The 22,673-nt window shown below is 39.7% G+C and overlaps 1 protein-coding gene and 2 pseudogenes across 1 annotated transcript; all 3 read left to right on the top strand.

Moving 5' to 3' along the window:
* The first annotated feature begins 24 nt into the window (after positions 1-24).
* LOC148729124 (uncharacterized) lies at positions 25-1,413 on the top strand (annotated as a pseudogene).
* A 7,023-nt stretch (positions 1,414-8,436) lies between these two features.
* LOC148729125 (uncharacterized) overlaps positions 8,437-22,673 on the top strand; it is a 52,762-nt pseudogene continuing 38,525 nt past the window's right edge.
* Positions 16,127-18,768, top strand: LOC148729126 (putative skeletal organic matrix protein 5). Its single transcript, XM_088725435.1, has 3 exons — positions 16,127-16,252; positions 17,030-17,525; positions 17,715-18,768. Exons 2-3 carry the CDS (start codon positions 17,463-17,465, stop codon positions 18,231-18,233), a joined length of 582 nt encoding a protein of 193 aa, XP_088581561.1. The 5' UTR covers positions 16,127-16,252; positions 17,030-17,462; the 3' UTR covers positions 18,234-18,768.

Here is a 22,673-nt window from a genome sequence, read left to right on the forward strand (position 1 = left end):
ACAGCACAGGAGAGATGCAAACAGAGTTAAGAACTGTAAATCTCGGTATGCTTCTGATAAGTTAGCAAGTGAACTTGGATGCAGATACACTAATCTGTTAGAACTTCCTTATTATGCAAGTATAGAGATGTGTATAATTGACCCTAGGCACAACTTGTTTCTTGGAACAGCTAAAAGGGTCTCCAATAAATGGATTGAAGACACCATAATCACTAAAGAAGTACTTCAGACCACTGAAGCAAGGATAGAAGAAGTTTCATCTTTATCAGACATTGGTAGGCTACCTGGAAACATCAAATCTAATTATGGAGGCTACACTGCTGCCCAATGGAAAAACTTTGTTGTTCTATTTTCAATGTATGCTCTGAAAGATGTGCTTCCTGAACAACACCTTCATTATTGGCAATCCTTTGTATTAGCATGCCGCCTGCTCTGCAGACCCTGTATAAATAGGACACACTTGATGGTTGCAGATTGTAAACTGTTACATTTTCTCAAGGATTACGAGAAAATTAATGGAGAACTGTACATAACATCCAATAAGCATCTCCACCTTCACCTCAGAGAATGTGGAAAATTATGGCAGTATTTATGGATTCTGGCTGTTTAGCTTCGAAAGATACAATGGCATTTTAGAATCTTACCACACAAACAACGAGACTGTAGAAATACAAATCATGCGGAAGTTTGTGACTTCTGGAACGCTGGCGAACATGCAATATAGTTTACCAACATAGTACAGTGATCTCTTCCTGCCCTACTGCAAAGCACAGCTTGAATCCAAAGAGAGACATGAAGAAACCAGTCTATTTCCACAACTAATGCTAGCATCTTCTGGTCCTTTACTTGGCGAGGAATCTGTGTGGGCAGATTTGACATCAATCTCTTTTGAGAGCACATACAAGCTGGCAAGTCTTGACTAATCAGAATTGAGTACATTGCTTAAAGTTTACCTCACCTTATATCTGAAAGAGACAGAAGCCTCACTGAAAGTGTCTGTGCTTTACAAGAAGTATAAGTCTTTAACAATCGGTGGTGAGAGGTATGTTTCAACAGCGGGTTCCAGGCTTTGCCCTTATGCTGGAATAATTTCATTATGGTGTGACAACAATGGAATTATTAGGAATGATAAGGCCTGGAATAACTCGCTGTTTCATTATTCACAGTTTGGAGATCAAGGGACAGCGAAACATTCATGCATTTGCTGTTGTGGACTGGTTGAAGTCACTTAAGCAAGACTTTGGTTATGGTAAGCCCCTGTCTGTTTGGTTTGGAAAAGAATCTGAGAATGCTGGATCAGCAGTTTACTTGCCTGTCCAGAGAATCCCCTCAAAGTTTTTGTATGCCGATCAACTTTATTGTGGACAAAAGTACATTGTAATGTCTCCCATTTGCAGGAGAATCTTGCTTTAATGTCTTATTGAGAATGCTGGGAATACTTAGGAAAGTTAATATGGTCACACTTTGAGGCTGCTTTCTGTAAGTGCAAAAATTTCTCATTTCTTATTTGAAGTTGTTGGCTTTTCAACTTTTGTACATTCAAGTACAATGTACATGTTCAGTGGCATTTTACTTGTTTGATGTTGTAATGTTACAGGGTGTCTTGTACCTGTTCTCAATTTTTATTGTTATGACTTTAATTTCAAGATGGAAACTGTCATGGACATTACTTCTGAAGTTTAAGAGCCTAAAGGTTTGTTTAAACCAATGGAAAGTTATAGAATGGAATTCAGTTTTGTTAACATTTCTCTGCAAAAGTACTAAAGCCACTAGAGAATTCATATCATGATAACATCAGGAGCTTTTAAGATCTTATATTTAGAAAGTCAGGCACAGTTTTCCAATTTCTGTCCTAAGAGCTTGAACAGAGTAGCTAAAGTCTGATAAAGGTTCTCCCACTCCTGAAACATAAACTATTTACTTGATATCTCCCTTCTTGTTTTAGGCACTTTTTGCAAAAGTACTCCTATCCAAGTTCAATAAATATCCATGTGACAGCAAAAAAGTGAAAGATATGCTATAAAATTGTGATGTACGGAGTCAAATGAAATTACATTGGTAAAAAATGTAACAATCCTATTTTGTTGTGAGTATTTTTTGAAAAATTGGCAGCTGTGTAATACTCAGGTGGATGGGGTTACTGAAATGTAACATCGTCCCAGTGTATTCAAATTTCTTTTAGCTGCTAACTTACCACAAAATGACCCACCCATACAAATGGCCTGACTGCCTCAAATAAACCAATCTGTTCCAATAATGACTCTGGCACCCAAATGACATGACTGTCTCAAAAGAACCAAATACAATTTGTTTCAATGACCCAATTATCTCTACTGACCCCATTATCTCTAATGACCCAATCCTCACAAATGACCCAACTGTCTCAAATGAATCAATCTGTTCCAATGATGCAATTATCTCTAGTGATCCCACCATCTCTAATGAACCAATCCAGGCAAAAGACCAGACTGTCTCAAATGAACCAATCTGTTCCAATGACCCAATTATCTCTAGTGACCCACCATCTCTTGTGAACTAATCCAGGCAAAAGACCAGAGTGTCTCAAATGAAGCAATGTGTTCCAATGATCTATTTATCTCTAGTGACCCCACCATCTCTAATGAACCAATCCAGGCAAAAGACCAGAGTGTCTCAAATGAACCAATCTGTTCTAATGATCCATTTATCTCTAGTGACCCACCATCTCTAATGAACTAATCCAGGCAAAAGACCAGAGTTTCTCAAATGAAGCAATCTGTTGCAATGACCCAATTATCTCTAGTGACCCCACCATCTCTAATGAACCAATACAGGCAAAAGACCAGAGTGTCTCAAATGAAGCAATCTGTTCCAATGATCCATTTATCTCTAGTGACCCACCATCTCTAATGAACCAATCCAGGCAAAAGACCAGAGTGTCTCAAATGAACCAATCTGTTCCAATGATCCAATTATCTCTAGTGACCCACCATCACTAATGAACCAATCCACAAAAATGACCCAACTGTCTCAAATGAACCAATCTGTTCCAATGGCCCAATTATCTCTAGTGACCCCACCATCTCTAATGAGCCAATCCAGGCAAAAGCCTTGACTTTCTCAAATGAACCAATCTGTTCTGATGACCCAATTATCTCTAGTGAACCCATCATCTATAATGAACCAATCCACACAAATTACCCAACTGTCTCAAATGAACCAATCTGTTCCAATGACCCAATTATCTCTAGTGACCCCACCATCTGTAATGAACCAATCCACGCAAATGACCGGACTGTCTCATATGAACCGGTCTGTTCCAATGACCCAATTATCTCTAGTGACCCACCATCTCTAATTAACCAATCCAAGTTAATTACTGGACTACCTTAAATGAACAAATCTGTTCCAATGACTCAATTATCTCTAGTGAACCCATCATCTATAATGAACCAATCCACACAAATGACCCAACTGTCTCAAATGGACCAATCTGTTCCAATGATCCAATTATCTCTAGTGACCCCACCATCTGTAATGAACCAATCCACGCAAATGACCGGACTGTCTCATATGAATCAGTCTGTTCCAATGACCCCATTATCTCTAGTGACCCACCATCTCTAATTAACCAATCCAAGTTAATTACTGGACTACCTCAAATGAACAAATCTGTTCCAATGACTCAATTATTTCTTGTGACCCCAACATTTCTAACGAATCAATCCGCACAAATGACCCAGTGCCACAAAGGAACCAATCTGACTCAATGACTCAATTTTCTCTAGTGACCCCACCATCTCTAATGACCCAATCCACGCAAATGACCGGACTGTCTTAAATGAAGCAGTCTGCTTCAATGACTCAATTATCTCTAGTGACCCCACCATCTCTAATGAAGCAATCCATGCAAATGACCCGACTGCCTCAAATGAACCAATCTGGTCCAGACTCAATTATCTGGCTAGTGACCCCACCATCAAATGACCCAATCAATGAAACCATAGTTCCCTAGAATTTTTGTTTATCTTTTGTTTTTGTGAAAACATGCTTAAAACTGGGAGCACTCAAGTTTGAATTTTTGTTTTAAAAACAAGAAAATCTCTGCATTCTGGGTCGAGACTGATCTGTACAGCTTATTCTGTGTGTATGGGGAGAAGAAGACCACAAAGGAGAAACCCGCATGGAGATCTCCTCATAACTCATCAAAAAGGCAATTTCCACTTGATGAATTGTCAAGAGAAAAAGCCAAGCATTATATTGTGGTTTTCCTAAGTCTGAAAGCAATGAAAAGTGCTACAATTGTGGTCATCCATTCATGGCTGAATTGTCAAAGTCAGTTAAGGAGAGAAAGCCCACAAATGACTGCCTGAAATATTTGTCATGAGGTACATGGAGAAACCTTGGGTTACAATGTTCACAGTTTCAGATAATTGTTATATTTTCCTCAGCTCTATAGATGCTAAAGAGAAATGTAAAGCATAACATAAATATCAGTGATTTTACACATGCTCGTATTTATTTTGTCTCACAACTGGGCCAGTGTTCATTTCTGTTGCTCATAGCCATAGAGTTCAGTTTCAGTGCTTTCAATAGTGGTTTGCTTAGTTTTTTTCCAAAAACGGCGAACTTAACAATGCTGAGGCACAATATCCAGAGGCTATATGTAATATGAACGTTAAATCACTATGAATTGCTTGATGGAATAACAATATTTGATATCTATTTTACAAATGTGGTGTCTAAAACTTGGGTAAGACTGATGTGTCGAGCCATTTATTTACTTTGTGTTTGTAGAGGTAACATCATTTCCATCTAACAGTAACAATTTCAGGTTTGGCCAGGGGAGAGTGGGATTCTGTATTTTGATTAAAGTATATATATTGGTATCTCGGGATAAAAGTGGGAGATATTGATACCAAAATAAAAACAATTTAAATACATTCTGAATATAAAACAAAATCCTCCAATTACCTTTGTAAACAAGAAAAAAATGTAACAACAGAGCTCACCATCATCCAAATCCCCTGGGCCTGAATTTTTTTGTTTAAAATAAATTCAACAAGCATGCATGTCACTGAAGATGCATACTTTATTCCTTACATTATCAGCAGTTTTGTACATGTTGTAATTGTGATGATCATTTCAATTGCATAAACTAAAAACATCAGTTAAACAGTTTCAATAGTTACTGTCGAAATAAACAAGTGACTTTCTGTATTTAGTGCTGGCTAATTCCAAACGAATTCCAATAGCCATAGTTGTCAATTTCACTTGTAAACACTCTGCAGCTTTTTCATTGAAGGTCATCACTCCTTTTTTGTCTTCGCTAACAATTAGCTTTGCTTGTTCCTTTCCTTCACCAAGCTGCTTGATAAATCCATCACTCTTACAGCCTTCAAATCAGTCAAATAAAAGGTAGAACCTTATCAGACTCAAAAAGGTAATTCTCACAGAATGTGGTTTAATTTCTCTACTTCCAAACCATACCTTGTTCGTCCAAGAATCTCTTTGAGCAAAAGTTTAGAAACCTCTCGTGTCATAGGGAGATCGAAGACGACCATCCACGAGTGCAATTGCTCATTCAAGGAGAAAGCCAGTGATCAATTGCACATTTCGCTGGAATCATCCAACGCTGTACCATTGGATATAGTTAACCAATTTAATACTTCAGTCTCTATCGAATCCCTCCAACGTTTTCCTTCCTAACTGGCTCAGCAACATGGTTAAGTCCATTAAACGTGATACCTAGATCCCTAAATCTATTCCCATTCACAATTCTCTGTTGCAATGCCGATTTGTTATTCTTAAGTGCTTTTTTTTCCTGAGAATATTAGTTCTTCATCGGTGGGCTCAGAGAAATCCGCCATCTTGGAATTAGGTAAAGTTTTCCCCACGTTACGCGCGGCCAATGACTCAAAATAACCCAACCAGCGCAAACAACCCAACAAGTTCCTGTTATCCAGTCCCCTTAAGACACCCATGGCCAACCGCCTCAAATGACTCAGTTGGCCAAGTTCTCCAAGCTATCTCAAATTATTCTACCAGGTCATGCGTATCAGAAGCCGAAGTTACTTAACAATTGGTTCATGCTTTAGCGTGCACTATCGAGTTATGGAGCACGCGGGAAGTTTAGAGAGCACGAAAGAAGCGTAAGAGTTGCCCGAGGCAATAGCCGAGGGCAACTCTAGCTTCTTGAGTGCTCTACAAACTTCCCACGTGCTCCATAACTCGATAGTGCACAGCTGAAGGCATGAACCAATTGTTTTAGAACATAGCCGGTGGAATTGTGCATCAAATCCGACGCGAAAAATAGACAACAATATCAGTTGAAGCGAATCGTGACGGCGCTGATGCCGAGTCTCCTTTACCTTTGTTTTTCTCTTTTTCTGCCCCATTTAAGAACTCTAACCCAAGGGAAAAGGTCGAAACATTGTCTTCGTTTTCGGACTAGTAGGCCGAGTTTCTGTTTGTACCCATTATTGTTGCGAAGTATATTATTTTTCCCCGCGCTAACAATGGCCGCTCGCGCGAAAAGAAAATTTTCTGGCGAAGTCGGATTTGCTGACGCTATATATCAGCGTGCACTATCGGGATTTTGAGCACGCTCACGTATAATGAATTTTATTGCGCGACTCTGCTATGATCTAATAATTCATATGCAAACTTTCTCACAATAGTTGTTGCGAAAAATCCTTATTTATTCAATTTCATCGATATCTAAGTTGAGTTTCTTGCCTTCTAAACTTTGTCAAAATAGTAAAATCATGCCCAAAATCATGATCGGTTTGTTTTCCATCATTACAAAGATTCAACAAGGATATTAAGTATCCGTTAGCAGAAATATAACAGAAACAAACAGCAGCGGAAACGTCCTGGCTTAAATATGACGGAAACATGACGGAAACTTGATAGAATCGTCAAGCTTGGTACAACATGTCTCCGCAAGACGTAAATGTTGCGGAAATATGAAGCTCTATGTTTCCGTCACATTTACGAAATGCGGAAACGTGGGATTTCGTCCTGTGTACTTAACCTAAGATTACCGTAATTTTCACCATGCCAGTTTGTCATATGATGTAAACCTCTAGACTGACAATACAAGGTTTTGAAATATTCCTAGCGAGCCGTCGTAAAAGGTACTACAAGACGGAGGAAAATTTTGGGCCCAATAAGCGGTAAAATAGGTATAGCATACTTCAATACATTAAAGTCAGGTGCAGTGGCAGTAACATTTATATTTTCCGTTTAGTTCCTTGCTAAGCATATGGAAATCGATTTTCAAACTTAAACTGTTGTTACCTCAATACGATTAACCATCGAGAAACTTAATAAGTAAGATAAATAATCCATTTTTTACCAAAGAATTGAATACCTGCTAGGAAAGGGACTTAAGATATTATGTTCAAACAAAGAACGACAAGGTAACCTCCAGGTCTCATTGGTCAAAAGAAAGTCAGGAGGTTTTTACCATAAGGAAAAAAAATTACTCTTTGCATCCATTTGCACATATTTCGTGAAGTCGGTATCAGAAAGCGGTCTGAGATATGAAGAATTCGATTTCTATCATTGTTCTGTTTCTGTGGTATTTCATGATATCTGCTTCTGTCTCATCGCAAGTTCAGTTTTAGCACTACTCATTTCTGATGGGGGATGTTGAAGGGAAAGTAGTCCTTCTAAATAAGAGTTACTGTTTAACACCTGCTATCTGATTGAAAGAGATTTGTTATTCACCCACACAAAAAATATTCTTTTAAAGATACCTTAACACTTTTTAAACTTTTTAAAACTGCTTAACCAAGAAACTCTGGGTGAATGGATGATGAATGGGCACATGGTTGGGTAAGTGTTTGGGCATTTCTTTCGCAGTGAATCGCGAAATTTTTTTTTTTTTTTTTTTATTATTTTTTTTTTTTATAGTCTGGTTCTTTATTACCGAGCTCGTCATTCAGGCGTTTCTTTTGCAATATTTTCTACCTATCTATCCAGCTCTTTATCCATCTCTTCATTTATGTATTTGGTCAGATATAAATTATATTACTATTACTACTACTACTATTCTTATGTGTGAAAAGTTTACATTTGTAAATATCGTCGTCTAAATGCAAGATTTAATTGTTGGCTGTCCGCTGGAGTGCTTATTGTGCTTAGTAAAGCCAGATATTTGCTCAGTTTTGATCAAAATTTTATCAAACAAATAACTAGAGAATGTCAACAAAATTACTTCTCATGGCAGATGTGTACCTTTTGGGCAATAATTTAAATGGCTGAAGAACCGTAATATCCTACAAAAAAGCTCTCCTGTAATATAAATTATTTGCAAAAGTTACTTCTGTCTTGATCCGGATAATTCGTGGATTTCTTCAACAATTCAGCTTACTCCACTCATTAAAACTAAGAAGTTGCATTTTGATTGGGAAGTTTCATTTCTCTTAATTTTTTTGGGAATTTCGAAGTAAATATCTTACTTAAAAATTTGCATTTTCTGTGGAAATTCATTGCCACCTGCAAGTTTCTTGCAGATGGCAGAAGAACGGTTACTTGTTACCGAGAAATTAAAATGGAAGGTGAATGTTTATCTATATTACCATTGTTTTCCTTTTCTCATATTTACTCTCAATCTCTAAGACTTTCTGACGAATGTCGAAAGTTAGAGTTTATAATTGAAAAAGCATTGTGCTTTTACCAATTTGATGTCTCATGACAGATCAATAATCAGCGCAGGTGAAAGCTGCCGGTTGAAACTATTTAGAGAAGATGAATAATAGTATTGTTGATCGCATGATAGAGTTAAAAAGTCGAGAAAACTACCTTGATCTAAATTGTAGTCAATGGATAGCAAGAAAAACATGGAAACTTCGACTTTTATCTGTTTTTTTTTACTGGTAAGCGTTATCATGTCTATCTTTGTCACATCACAAGGTTTGTTTCAACATCACTCATTCGCTCCATAATCACACCAAGCCTGTACCTATTGTAATTGTTTAGGGACACGTCTTAGTTTTTCATCCTCAGCATGATAAAAAAAATTATTTTTGGCTGTGGCTTAGCATATAAACCGTCATTTTGATAAGCCGGTTCTCTCAATCCCTTAACTAAGAAAATTGCATGGGGATGTATGGCTGGGATTGCAGTTTACATTAGTAAATTTATAAGTAATGCCAGTTTATGTGGAGGAATTGAAAATGTTCTCGATAATGTCGAGTTCCCTTGATATATTCGACTTTTCCATCTACCCTTTATCCGTTCATAGGGTTGTGTTTTGTATAACAAGAGGGTTCATATCTGTTATATTTTTGTTTTCATAATTCGTCAGCAGGTGGTATTCTTTAAATCTTGCGATCTGATTGTTTCCGAGAGCGGGCAGTAATATCCCATCCGGACCGCTCTCAGTGGGCCATATCCGTTTAGTGTTGAGTCGCTTTGCACAGCATCTCTTGCTTGATCCAAATCTTTCATAAATATATATTGTTTTACCGGCTGGGCAGCTAAATTAAGAAAAGACTGCGGTCGAGACGTTTAGCCGATAAACAACATTAATCCTCTCTCTTCTCTCTCTCTCTCAAATCGCTTTGGTTTTTCCGCTACAATTGATTTCGAAATAAATTTTTTGCTACTAAATTTTGTTTTCAAAAAGAATGATACTCGGCCTAAAAACATTTGTAATTTTATAATCTTCCTCCAAACGTAACTCAGGAAGATAAAACGAGAGGTCCTTCCAGTTAACAATTTCATTGATAGGTGAGACTCTCATTCATTTGTGTAGGTAATCGCATGGGGCCGAGTAAAATTAAGGATTAAAATCACTTGTGTTTTCAGAAGTTGCTGAAATTGCCGGAGTCGCGCAGCGACGAGGGCAATTTCTGCAACTTCCGAAAACACAAGTGATATTAATCCTTCATTTTATGAGGAACCATGTGATTACTTGTTTATAATACAAGGGGAAAAATGTTTTCTTACTGATCTCGAGCAAAACGGGACGCCATTGTTACAAAATAAACAGAAATTTCTTTATCTTGGCAGCCGTTGCTAAGCGATTTTCAGCCAATAATTTTCAAGTAATTTTGCCCGGGGCAATTACAAAAATTAAGAAAAAAAATGCCCTCTGTCTTGACCAATCACAATTCAGTAATTTTGCCCCTTATATGATAAAATTAATATGCAAATCCTCCAAAACCATTCGTTCGTTGGCGAGGTTTTGAGATCTTCCTTAATCAAGGTATCACAGAAGGAAAATTAGCGTTTTCATCAAACTGAAAATCATTCGCGCTATACCTATAAAAGCATAGTTTTTCTTGAAGCTTAACAAACACTGATTAAATTAGAGGAGGAAAGAGGTCAGGCAGAGGAAGGGGAGCTACACTGTAAACGCAAACGCAAGTGCAATGCTACGCGAATGATGATTATGGACGGTCGGCAATATTATTCGCGAACTAACTCCCACGACAGCTTCGATAGATGTAGACCCTGGCCATTGAATCTCTCTGAGTCTAGTAGGAGCCCCTATCACTATCGGTCAACAATATTTCCAATTCGATGCAAACTGCGATAAAATTTTCCTTTTACCAGAGCAGCAAAAGGGACTCGTCGCCTTTGGAAGTCATAACAACTTTAAAAACAACACTTGAATTACAAAGACACTCTCTCTATACAGGCTCTCTATATACCTAGTTTTCGGAAGAACTAATGTAAGCGTATTTGAAAACGAATGAGCGATTTTAGAACTGTTCAAAACTGTACAATGTACATTGAAAATCAAGACTGGTTGTGAAATCGTTAACTAGATGATCGCGCGCCTTTCGTTTTACTCTCAAATTAATTTTTGCTTTATATCTTCTGAAGTAAAGAATACATCAAAATAAAATTTTAGAAGATGATAGATGGTTTTTTTTTTTTTTTTTTTTTTATATTAGGCATTAAATTTTCAAGAAGTTGAAACAAAAATTTTTTTCCCTCCGCTATACCTTAAATACAATTCTGCTTATTCATTGAAAATCCCTTGAATTAGGACATTTCTAATATAAATTTCACCGATGCATCAAATACCCTTTTGTCTAGCTAGAAAAAGCCTCTCAGATAACATCAAATTTTCGGCGAAAGAAAGATCAAGATTTACACTCGCCTCTGAAGAAAACAAACAAGCAGACTCTCATAACTCCAAACAAACATTTCAATTCACCAACCATTTCTAGCAATTTGTACCACAGGGTGCCCATACAATCTGTTTGTGTAGCCGACCGTTGTTTTATAGTAAATGTACCAGATTTACCGTTTGCCTCACCTAGAGTGATATATTGCTGACTATGTACATAAATCATAGATAAATAAACGTAGAATTACTTTACCTGTGGCGCATAGTCGTCCTTTTGCCTCAGAAATGTTTTTTTTTTTTAGCGATTTTGAAAAAGTCTGATTTCGTCGTTAATGTCATGCATTAAAGAAAGACAAGGGTGGAAGCCTTGTTTTGAAAGGGTTCAAGCGCCCGAGCCATTTTCACTCCGAAAATCGCATTGCTCCGCTTTCAAACTTCGCAGCATTAAGGTCAAAAGATGCACGATTCTCCTTGTACTTTCCAATCGAAAATCCATCCAGACGGACCGGAGTTAGCCCTCGAAGAAAATCAAAATCCCACAGTATTTTAGCGTCTGGAATGCGTAGCAAGTTTCTTATGTGCCATCAAGAAACCGTCACGTTGATTGCCCTTTTCTGATTGGACGACGTTAAACGATGACCAATTCAAAATATCTAACGAGGGTGGGGAACCATTGGCGTTTAGTGACCCTCCAACTGTTTACCCACCAGACTCGGGTCGTGTGTCTTAACGCTCTCCGGAAGGAACTTACATTTTCGCGCATTGTCCGCATCTCCTTCATGAATTGTGTCAAAAGTAAACAGGTCACCCGGCAACATAAACAGCACCTGTGAATTAAAAGATTGTACTGGTAAGCGCCGGAAGAAAATATGAGTCGCTGTTTCTCTCATTTCATCTGAGAGAGGCCGAGCCACGCTTTTGATGAAAGCATAGGAAATATCGCTGCACTTTTCCATGCATACTTCTCGCAGACAGGCGACCACGAATAGGCAGGCCTTGTCACGGTTTACAGCGCCATCTTTACGGGTAGGCAAAGCGGTCAGAAATTGCAGTGTTTGTATGGGAATCCCATGGCAAATAACTTTTCCCAAAATCGAATTTTACGCAATTTATGAATCGCAACGTTAAAAGAGTGAGCAGAAGATTGTATTCACCAAGTTTGAACAATGTAGGTTGGATGTAAGACGCTCAAAAATTTTTTTCTAATTTTCCATTCATTTGTCTGTAAATTTTATCCGTGCCGCCCCTTCTACCTTGCGAAAATTTCGGTCTGTGCATTCGAAGTCTTTTAACCGGGAATGGAATATTTGAATACTAAACAATCTGTTTCCCTGTTCATTCATTGGCGGATGCTAACAATAGGCGAAAATATAAGTTGCTTCCGATGAGCGTTAAGACACACGACCCGAGTCTGGTGGGTAAACATTTGAAGGGTCACTAAACGCCAATGGTTCCCCACCCTCGTTAGATATTTTGAATTGGTCATCGTTTAACTTCGTCCAATCAGAAAAGGGTAATCAACGCGACCGTTTCTGGCTGGCACATGAGAATCTTGCTACGCATTCCAGACGCTAAAATACTGTGGGATTTTGATTTTCTTCGAGGGCTAACTCCGGTCCGTCTGGATGGATTTTCGATTGGAAAGTACGAGGAGAATCGTGCATCTTTTGACCTTAATGCTGCGAAGTTTGAAAGCGGAACGATGCGATTTTTGGGGTCAAAATCGCTCGGGTGCTTGAACCCTTTCAAAACAAGGCTTCCACCCTTGTCTTTCCTTAATGCATTACATTAACGAAGAAATCAGACTTATTCAAAATCGCCAAAAAAAAAACATTTTTGAGGCAAAAGGACGACTCTGCACCACAGGTAAAGTAATTCAACGTTTATTTATCCAATGATTTATGTACATAGTCAGCAATATATCGCTCCACAGGTGGCCCAAGCTCTGTCACATGCTCTTTCACAGTAAATAATTAAAGAGTTTGTATAGTGGTTTAGTTGGACTTGCCTTTGAGCTCCGTAAATGTAAAGTTGTGTGAAATAATCAAAGAAATAAAGTCTTACCTTCATAGAGAGTAGTCTTTGTTGTTCTCCTCGCGATTTGAGGCCGCTTTGATGTGATTTAGCTCGACGCCCTAAATTACCGTACATAAAATACGGGAAGGTCGGAAACTTCTTTTGACGCATGCTCGCCAAAATTGCTCGAAAACAACACTTAAATACTTTCCCTCGAATCAAAACTCGGCAGCACGAAAGGCAAATAGTTGCCCTTTAAGTTCACCGAAAAAAATTCCACAAAAGATGGTTTGTCGAGCAACCAATCCAGCGAGAATTTCAAATTAACGGCCGTTCTGAATTCCTCTAATACGTGGAAGGAACATCTTGTGCAGCAGAGAGACCGTTAATACGCGGTCGACCTGGACTCTAGTCAAATCTCTCTCAACAGCGCATTAACGGTCTCTCAGCTGCGCAAGATGTTAATTCCACGAATTAGAAGAATTCAGAACCGCCGCTAATTTGAAATTCTCGCTGTATTGGTTGCTCGTCAAACCATCTTTTGTGGGATTCTTTTTCGGTGAACTTAAAGGGCAACTATTTGGCTTTCGTGCAGCCGAGTTTTGATTCGAGGAGAAGTATTTAAGTGTTGTTTTCGAGCGATTTAGGTGAGCATGTGTCAAAAGAGGTTTCCGACCTTCCCGTATTTTATGCACGGTAATTTAGGGCGTCAAGCTAAAACACATCAAAACGGCCTCAAATCGCGAGGAGAACAACAAAGACTACTCTCCATGAAGGTAAGACTTTATTTATTTGATTATGAGATACAATGAATATATGAGGTTCATATATTTTGAACTGCGGTATTAGATACGTATGATGCACGATCCTCGCAGTAGATAGCGCTATTTATGCAATAGCGAAAATCAGACCTGAAAAAAATCAGGCCTGTACGGGACTCGAACTACGGACCTCTGCGATACTAGTGCAGCGCTCTACCAATTGAGCTAACAAGCCAACTGGGAGCAGGCCGTTAAGTTGATTCGTAATAAACCCGTGAAAGTGATAAATGAGATAAAATGAATATATGAGGTTCATATATTTTGAACTGCGGTATTAGATACGTATGATGCACGATCCTCGCAGTAGATAGCGCTAGTTATGCAATAGCGAAAACTGAATCAGACCTGAAAAAAAAAAAAAAAAAAAAAATCAGGCCTGTACGGGACTCGAACCACGGACCTCTGCGATACTAGTGCAGCGCTCTACCATTTGAGCTAACAAGCCAACTGGAAGCAGGCCGTTAAGTTGATTCGTAATAAACTCGTGAAAGAAAACTCGTGAGATACAATGAATATATGAGGTTCATATATTTTGAACTGCGTTGTTAGATACGTATGATGCACGATCCTCGCAGTAGATAGCGCTATTTATGGTTCGAGTCCCGTACAGGACTGATTTTTTTCAGGTCTGATTTTCGCTATTGCATAAATAGCGCTATCTACTGCGAGGATCGTGCATCATACGTTTCTTTGATTATTTCACACAACTTTACATTTACGGAGCTCAAAAGCAAGTCCAACTAAACCACTATACAAACTATTTAATTATTCACTGTGAAAGAGCCTGTGACACAGCTTGGGCTACCTGTGATCAATCTAGGTGAGGCAAACAGTAAATCTGGTACATTCACTATAAAACAACGGTCGGCTACACAAACAGATTGTATGGGCCCCCTATGTTTGCACATATTTCGAAAACTTGGTTTCAGAAAGCAATCTGCGCCATGATGAATTCGCAGGATGTCTGCGTCTGTCTTATCGCAAGGTTGACTTCACCATCACTCATGTCTGAGCGGGGACAGTGAGGGGAATGTAGTCATTCTTTCATAATCAAGGTTGCCTGTTTAACACCTGAACGTTTTTAAAAGATGTTTTCTTTTTATCTTTTACATAGGAATTCGTTTTAAATTAGTGTAGCACTTTTTAAAACTACTTTAAACAGCTTCACCTCTTAAACTTTGTAAAGATGGCCGCCTTGAACTATATGTCGGTCACAATAACTGCAAGTAGAGACAGATCTCCATGAAAGTTTAGAAACACCACGCATTTCCAATTCTTTGTTCCTAATAAGTGAAATTTTGCTAGGAGCCTATTTTTTCCAAAAGTACCCTCAATCTTAACCAATAGAAGCAGTCATTATAGAACCCGACGATATACCAGAAACTTCATCACAGATATCCAGGCAAAGTCTACTCTCCCTCGACAAGTTCCACTATCTCAATGTACCTAAACTTGAAGAAATTATGGTTTAGGACGACTTTGAATGCACCTTTAAATGCACTCACCACCCTCTGTGTGTCTCCGTGAACCTGGCCACTGAAGGGCAACTGTGGTGTGAGTTACTGTCAACTGATAAATACAGCAATCCTAACGAATACAAAGACAATAAGAATTCGTATCACTATTACTTTGAGGTAAGAAGCTATTTTTCTCATCAACTCTGAGACTCTTTACTACATATGAGCCAACTGTGGGGGGCAATAATCTCGAAAAACGGCCAAATACGCTTCGTTGAGGTCATAACAATTATTTTTTGTGGAACAGTCGAGTTCCATACACATATGATATGTGTATGGAACTCGACTGTGTCAGCGTTAGCCTTGATAAACGATTTAATCAACACCGTGGGTACAATTGTGAATTCAGTAACGTTACTCACGAAGGACAGAAACTCGATCTGAAAGAGGATGAAAAGGAATCTTATCATGCATCTGTGGTAGGTGTTACTTCATTAGCAGACGACTAGCCTCGGTGAAATACCACTTTCATAATCTTCAGTGATGAGATGATTGCTTTAATTTTGTTATCACTGACATTTATTTTTTGATCACCATCACTTTTTTTGTTTAAGTGCCCCATGTTTTCTAATTCCTTTTTTTTTTATTTGAATTGCTCTGATTAAAAGTTAGAGACTTAAATTTAGGAAAAAAATGAACACCCATCCTGCAACATTGATATTTCAACGTATGATTTTAAGATTGTTAATATTTTTTCTCCTTTTGGCTTCAGAACGCTTGTGCTGCTAACCCTTGCAACAACAATGGTACTTGTCAAAGCGGTTTTACCGACAAAAGATATCGCTGTTTGTGTACCACTGGATTGGAAGGTCCGAATTGTGAAATAGGTAAACCTTGTCATGTGAAACCAGACGTAGGCTTTTGTGGGCTCCATTTTTACATACAACTTCTTAAAGTGATAATAAAAGTTTAGGTTCGGCATATTATAAAATATCACCATAACCATCTCACAACTGGCTTGATGGCCCTCTTGCTTAGAGAGCTGCTCCAAAATTGCAAAATATTTCTCCACAGGCGTCCCAAGCTCACGTATCGAGGAAAAGTGAAGGATCATTTAATGAAAACGTCACGCGTCGTGTGACGCGGTGTTAAGTTACGCTAGCAACCGTTGAGTATTTGAATGCGTTATGAGGAATAATATTTGCAACGAAATATGGTCCATTTAGAACACTAAATGTTCCGATATATGAACATCTTAGGTGTAAGATTGATCAAACTTACTCACTCTTTGTGTGTCCGTTGTGTTTTCTGGCGATTTCTGTTGCTTTGGGCTTGCTTTGTCATCACTGTTTTTCCTGTTATCAAGCGAGGTCAAGGCTGCGCATTACGATTTCGACCGTTGTCCATGCGGAGGCGATTTTCGGGGAGAAAATCAGTCTGATCGGCAATTTTTTTACCCACAGCTTACGACCTAAGTCTATTGCACCCTGGAAAGCTTCTCAGTACCAAAAATCTCCCCGCAGTACGCTGAAAACGAGCATTTTCTACCATCATTTCCAAGTTCGTTTCTTTCTGCCTGTGCCTTTGACTCCGACTAGACACGGCCGCGCAAGAGTTTACCGAGCACACAACTTACAATCTTTTTTACTCTATTTAAATTACAGCTTCAGCTTCGACGTGTAGGGAAATTTTCGACCGGAATGTGTAAGTCAATAATTCACAAATATAAAGCGAGAAACAAACACAAACACAAACACTTCGAAAAAGAAAATATAAAAATAACAGTTCTGTGCTGAGGTAATTCATTAGTTTAGTTAGCCATTTGGCCAGTTAGTTTGTTCGCTCGGCATAATTTTGTCATTCTTCTATATCAAGAATGCAACCTAATAACCTTGATAATAATCTTCCACATCAGCTTCTCGCCTGCAAGGAATCGATAAGTGTTTCGTGTCATCTAGTGAATATGCAAAAGCCATTGTCATTATAAAACTTTAACTATATCTCTCCTTATAATACGATAATGTATTGAATAGATCTAAAAAGAGTGGCGAAGTTGCCCTGCACTTAGACTCAAAGCCAATTTCTGTTTTCTGTTACATGGGAGACTTTGGGTGCGGAGATGGAGGATGGACGCCGGTTATGAAGATTAATGGAAATAAGGTAAAAATTTTACTGGCTAAGGAATTCTGTGTGGGTATAAGTCGGTGGGAAAAAGCGACAAAGGGGATAGACAAAATGCCGGCTGTTTCCCTGAAAAAAGGTCAAACGTCGGTCGCTTGACTGGGAGCCCGGAACAAGCTGTTACTGAAATTTTATTGAAATATTTTTTTTCTTTGTTGTAAATTTTAGAGTACATTCCATTACGACTCACATTTTTGGAGCGACAGGAATTCTTTCAATCTTGTAGGAGGTAAGACTGGATTTGACTTGCAAGAGACCAAGTTACCGACCAATTGGATCACGCCCTTCTCCAAGATCTGTCTCGGAATGAAGATCGGCAATCAAGTCAGATTCATTAACATCAACAAACAGGCCGGCTCTCTCCACTCACTCATCGCTGATGGGAAATACCGCAACACCTCACTGGGTCGTTCAACGTGGAAGTCGCTGATTGGTTCAGAGGCCTCCTTACAGCTTTACTGCAACAAGGAAGGACTCAATGTGGGGGGAGACGACCCTCGTGATGCCAAAGCAAGAGTCGGTATCGCTGCTAATCAGCAGAATGACTGCTCTTCCTGTAACTCGCGAATTGGTTTTGGTACAGGAGGTTTACTAGATGACTCCAACACATGTGGCAATGAAGCAACACTCTCTCCTGATAATGGAGACAAACACATCAAAGCCATGGGGTACATCCTGGTGCAGTGACAGGGGACACCATTAACTTCCTAACTTTTTAGCCGAGAAACCATCATAAAGCAGAAAAATGTAGTGTGCTAATTAAGGATTACCAACCAGTAGAAGAATAGGCTCCGTAAAACTGCCATAATTAAAGTAATTAATCTACAGTTGAGTAACAGTTCATGTGCTGTATTGGTGTGGTCGCAAGTAATATTTGAGGAAAGAAAGAGGTCGAATAATAATTGCGATCTTTGAAATAAAAACTACAGTACAACACCAAATATCAGAAAATAAAAAATTAAAAACGCCGGGGCTGGAATGACAGATTTCTTGTCGAAAATAGGTTTAAAAGGGCATCGCCCCAATGCAAGTTCTCCTCATGCCCCTTTGCCAGATTATTGGCCCCCCTAGGTAAAACAAAGGTTACCCACATCTTTACCAGTTCGTCCCCATATGTTCCAACCCATAGCTTCACGGCATAACATTTTCCTTTTCTGCCGAAATGATAACTTATTTTGGTCAACATGTAATTTACACCAAAACTAGGGCAACATTTGATCAACATACAGATTTTTAGGCGTGTTAATTGACGCTAAATTACTCTGATCTTTATCTGGTTTAAATATATATATATATATATATAACTGCAGACAGTGCACACTGTTTCGACCTATGTGGGTCTCATCAGTGCAGTGCAGACACTGGGCCAAGCTCTGGAATAAACCATTGCCTGGGCGCTACACTTGTGGGACCAAGTGCAGACACGTTGCCATGCGAGAGTGCTCAAATCACAACTAAGGTGATGAGCTTCGCCCGAAGGCTAAGTGCATGGCAACCCCAGTGTAGAGTGCTCAATCGCAAGGTAGCCAAAAGGCAAAGCCAAGCGAGAGCTATCTAACTGCAGACAGTGCACACTGTTTCGACCTATGTGGGTCTCATCAGTTTTTTTATGTTTAAGGTGGACGGCCGGGCCCCCGATGAAGGGCGTGTGCAATGCCCGCCGACCAACAGGACTAATCCCACCCATGGCTTGCGTGCAATGCCTTAGGGTTGAGGTCCACCAGAAACGAGGGTCACCAGACACCAAACTCGCTGGGGAATCGAACCCCACCTCAACAAAAATGAACACACTCACACCAAAAATTGAACACACACACTCGATAACTTAAATAACTTAAACTACTTTTTAGTTTTCATTTTTAGGTTTTAAATTTTTAAACTAATATTAAACTATTTCTTCGGAGTGTACTTTAGCACATGTCTAGGAGGACCATTTTGCGGGTTGAGAACAAAGGCAATTGAACCAGGAGGAACTTGAAGGTGTGATGTTAACCGTAGGAGGTCTACTCTATCACCTGAAAGGCCAGGAGGTGTGGATAGCAATTCGAGAATTTCACTTCTGGACTTGGAAGAAATGACCGACGTAACGGAGGGTGGCGCGGTTATCTTATAGGCGACTGGTACGGAAATCGACTGGGTTGTATCCGTTGTAGCAGGCTTCTTTACAGTTCCTTTTGAAACCGGAGAAGTCTGGGGAGCAGCGCGTTTACGGGAGACATTGTCTGATGGTACTTGGTCAACCGATGAGCAGGTTGGAAAACGGTCCTCGCTGGCCTCAAGGTTATAATCGCACTCTTCAGACTCAGCAACAACGTCATTAGGGACGGGAGCAATTGTCTCAGCTGTCACATCATTTTCTTGAGCTACAGACGAGGGTATGTCCATCTCTACTGATGTGTCTACAGCAGGTTGAGCACCCACGGTCGCCTGACAGTTCCGAGCTAGATGTCCACCTTGACGGCATCGGAAGCATTTGCCCCTAAGGGGACACTCCGCCGACTTATGACCAACTTTATGACAAGTAGTACACTGGAGGGGTTGCCCCCTATACCAAATTTTACAGCGGACGCCACGGATAGAAATAAACGGTGAAATGACATTCCTAATAACCATTTGGACAATGCGTGACCCGGTGGACACTGAAGGCCTTCCGGGCCAAACCTGATTGCGAACAGATTTGACCGTACCATATGCGGACAAAGCTGTGCTGATGGCGTCGTTTGATCCCTCAAAGGGAAACCAAGAGACTACAACAGTAGTAAGCTGGGGAGGAGGAGGAGGGGGTTTAACCACCCTACACTCTACATCGCCCAACTTGATGACACCTAGCTCCTCAAAAAATAACTTAGCAGCATCGCCGTTCTCAGCAAAAGTGACTCTCGCGACACGGCCAGGACATGCCTGCACCGCAGCCACCCGATGGTCAGACTCACGGTCAAAAAAACCCAGCAACAAACCAACCGCTTCCGAGAAAAGTACCTCCTCAGGGAGCCCCTGACAGTCAACGTCGATGGTCCTATTAAAGGACACGACCATGCTGAAACTCGGACCCAACCCAAAGACAAGTCAGAGGGATGGGTGACCGAAACAGAGAAAAAGCAAAAAGGAAAGCAAGTTCAGATCGACCGAGAAATCAAAAAAAAGGATGGGCGACCAAAACGGAACCAAAGAAAACAACCACTGCCAGGGAGGAAAAAGTCGCAAGTTTTCCCTCCCGGCAGGTACTCACTTATCCAACTCAGACCTCGAAAAACACCAGAACCAACTTCAAACTACAAGAGTATGAAGCAACACTTACCATGCGAGACGTGGGCCTCATCAGTGCAGTGCTGACACTGGGCCAAGCTCTGGAATAAACCATTGCCTGGGCGCTACACTTGTGGGACCAAGTGCAGACACGTTGCCATGCGAGAGTGCTCAAATCACAACTAAGGTGATGAGCTTATATATATATATATATATATATATATATATATATATATATATATATATTCCCTGATGAGTGAGCAACCACGAAACAGGTCTGTAGGGATTCATATGCAGTTTTTTTTCCGACTACCACACATTATATATATATATATATATACATACATACATACATACATACATACATACATACATACATACATATATATATAACTTTTAAACAGCCTAATTCTTCATGGAGTTTCTGGAAAACTGGGGCCAAGAAAGAAATTCAACCAGAGATACAGTTTTAAACAGTTTGGGACGGATCACTTCACAAGTGGATGAATTAAATAGCCAAATTATAGACCTCCCAAATGTTACTCTGCTGAATGACACTAACACAATCTGGATTAAGAATGAGGCCTTTAGAATCCGGACGAGCATGAACAAGATATGGCGTAAGAATATAGGAGAAACGGGTGATGTCCTGAGAAATAGAGTGACAGTCCATAGACAACAAATTAGAGGACCCGCACACATGTATGCTGGGAGTCAGCAAACATATTGATGAATGTGCTGCGGGATTGACCGCTCAGTTCACTATCTTTCCGTTTTACTAGATTCTCGACCCTTGCTCGCGCGTGCTTCGAATTACAATAACCACTGTAATTACAATTAGATCTATGACGTAATAAGTCAGTAAACACATTTTGCTATGCCTGAAGAGCCGCAGCAGCGGTGAAACGCATAGCGCAAAAGCAAAGAGAAAGAGAAAGAAAAAGAGGACTTTCGTTTTTCATTTATTTCAGTATATATATATATATAGTAGCAAATGGACTACTCAAGTTATGCACATATGGATTTTAAATGCTGCCTGTTTCGTAGACCAACAAAAATTGATCCAATCATCAGTCAAACTCCATACACACTGAGGCATCGTGACGGTTAACTCTAACTCAGCAACGTGATCACATGACATTGTTTAAAAAATTCAAATCTTGAAAACCGTGCGCGCGCCGATAATAGCATTAAGAATACTTGAGAGTATATTTTCGCCGATGTCTACAATTGGATATTATTTCACTTCGCTTGTTTAAAGAGGCTTCATGTGGATAAGACAAGATAAAAAATTTCTCATTGAGGCATAAATTGCAACGTTTTGTGGTATTGGAATATGCTCTAGCCCTAGCAATAATTTTCCATGAAATCGAATAGTCTTCTCTCTTTTCCTTGAGTTTCCACAGGTACTTGCTCATCTCTGTGTCATTTCGCCGTCTCTCGTGGTTGAACGACATTCGGTGGTTGCGCCATCTAGTCTTAAAATCTGTCGCTGTGAGGCCAACGTACGTTTCAGTTTCTTCCCTGGTAGCGACTGTGGCTTGGTAGACAACCTCGCTTTGCAAACATTCGCCTCCTAAAGGGCACTCGTTTTCGTTTCTGCAGTTGCACAATCTTTGGGGGCGGCTTTCTTCGGACATTTTTGCGTTCCTGATTGTGGCTTTGTTAAGCCCGTCTATACACCCTATGCCTAACGAGAAGAGACTGGGAGCGATAAACGTGAAAACGAGGCTATTTGGGCCTTGTTAGCTCGTGTTAAAAATATGGCCGCTTATGACTCTGTAAGTAGCCGTCTTTCTCAGATTCTTACGAAGGAAGATATCCCAGGAGCATCGCTTCATGATAGAAATCCGACTGCTCTAAAATCAGATGAACTTCGTT

This window comes from Stylophora pistillata, chromosome 6 (genome assembly GCF_964205215.1).
Source record: "Stylophora pistillata chromosome 6, jaStyPist1.2, whole genome shotgun sequence".
Taxonomy (NCBI): Eukaryota; Metazoa; Cnidaria; class Anthozoa; order Scleractinia; family Pocilloporidae; genus Stylophora; species Stylophora pistillata.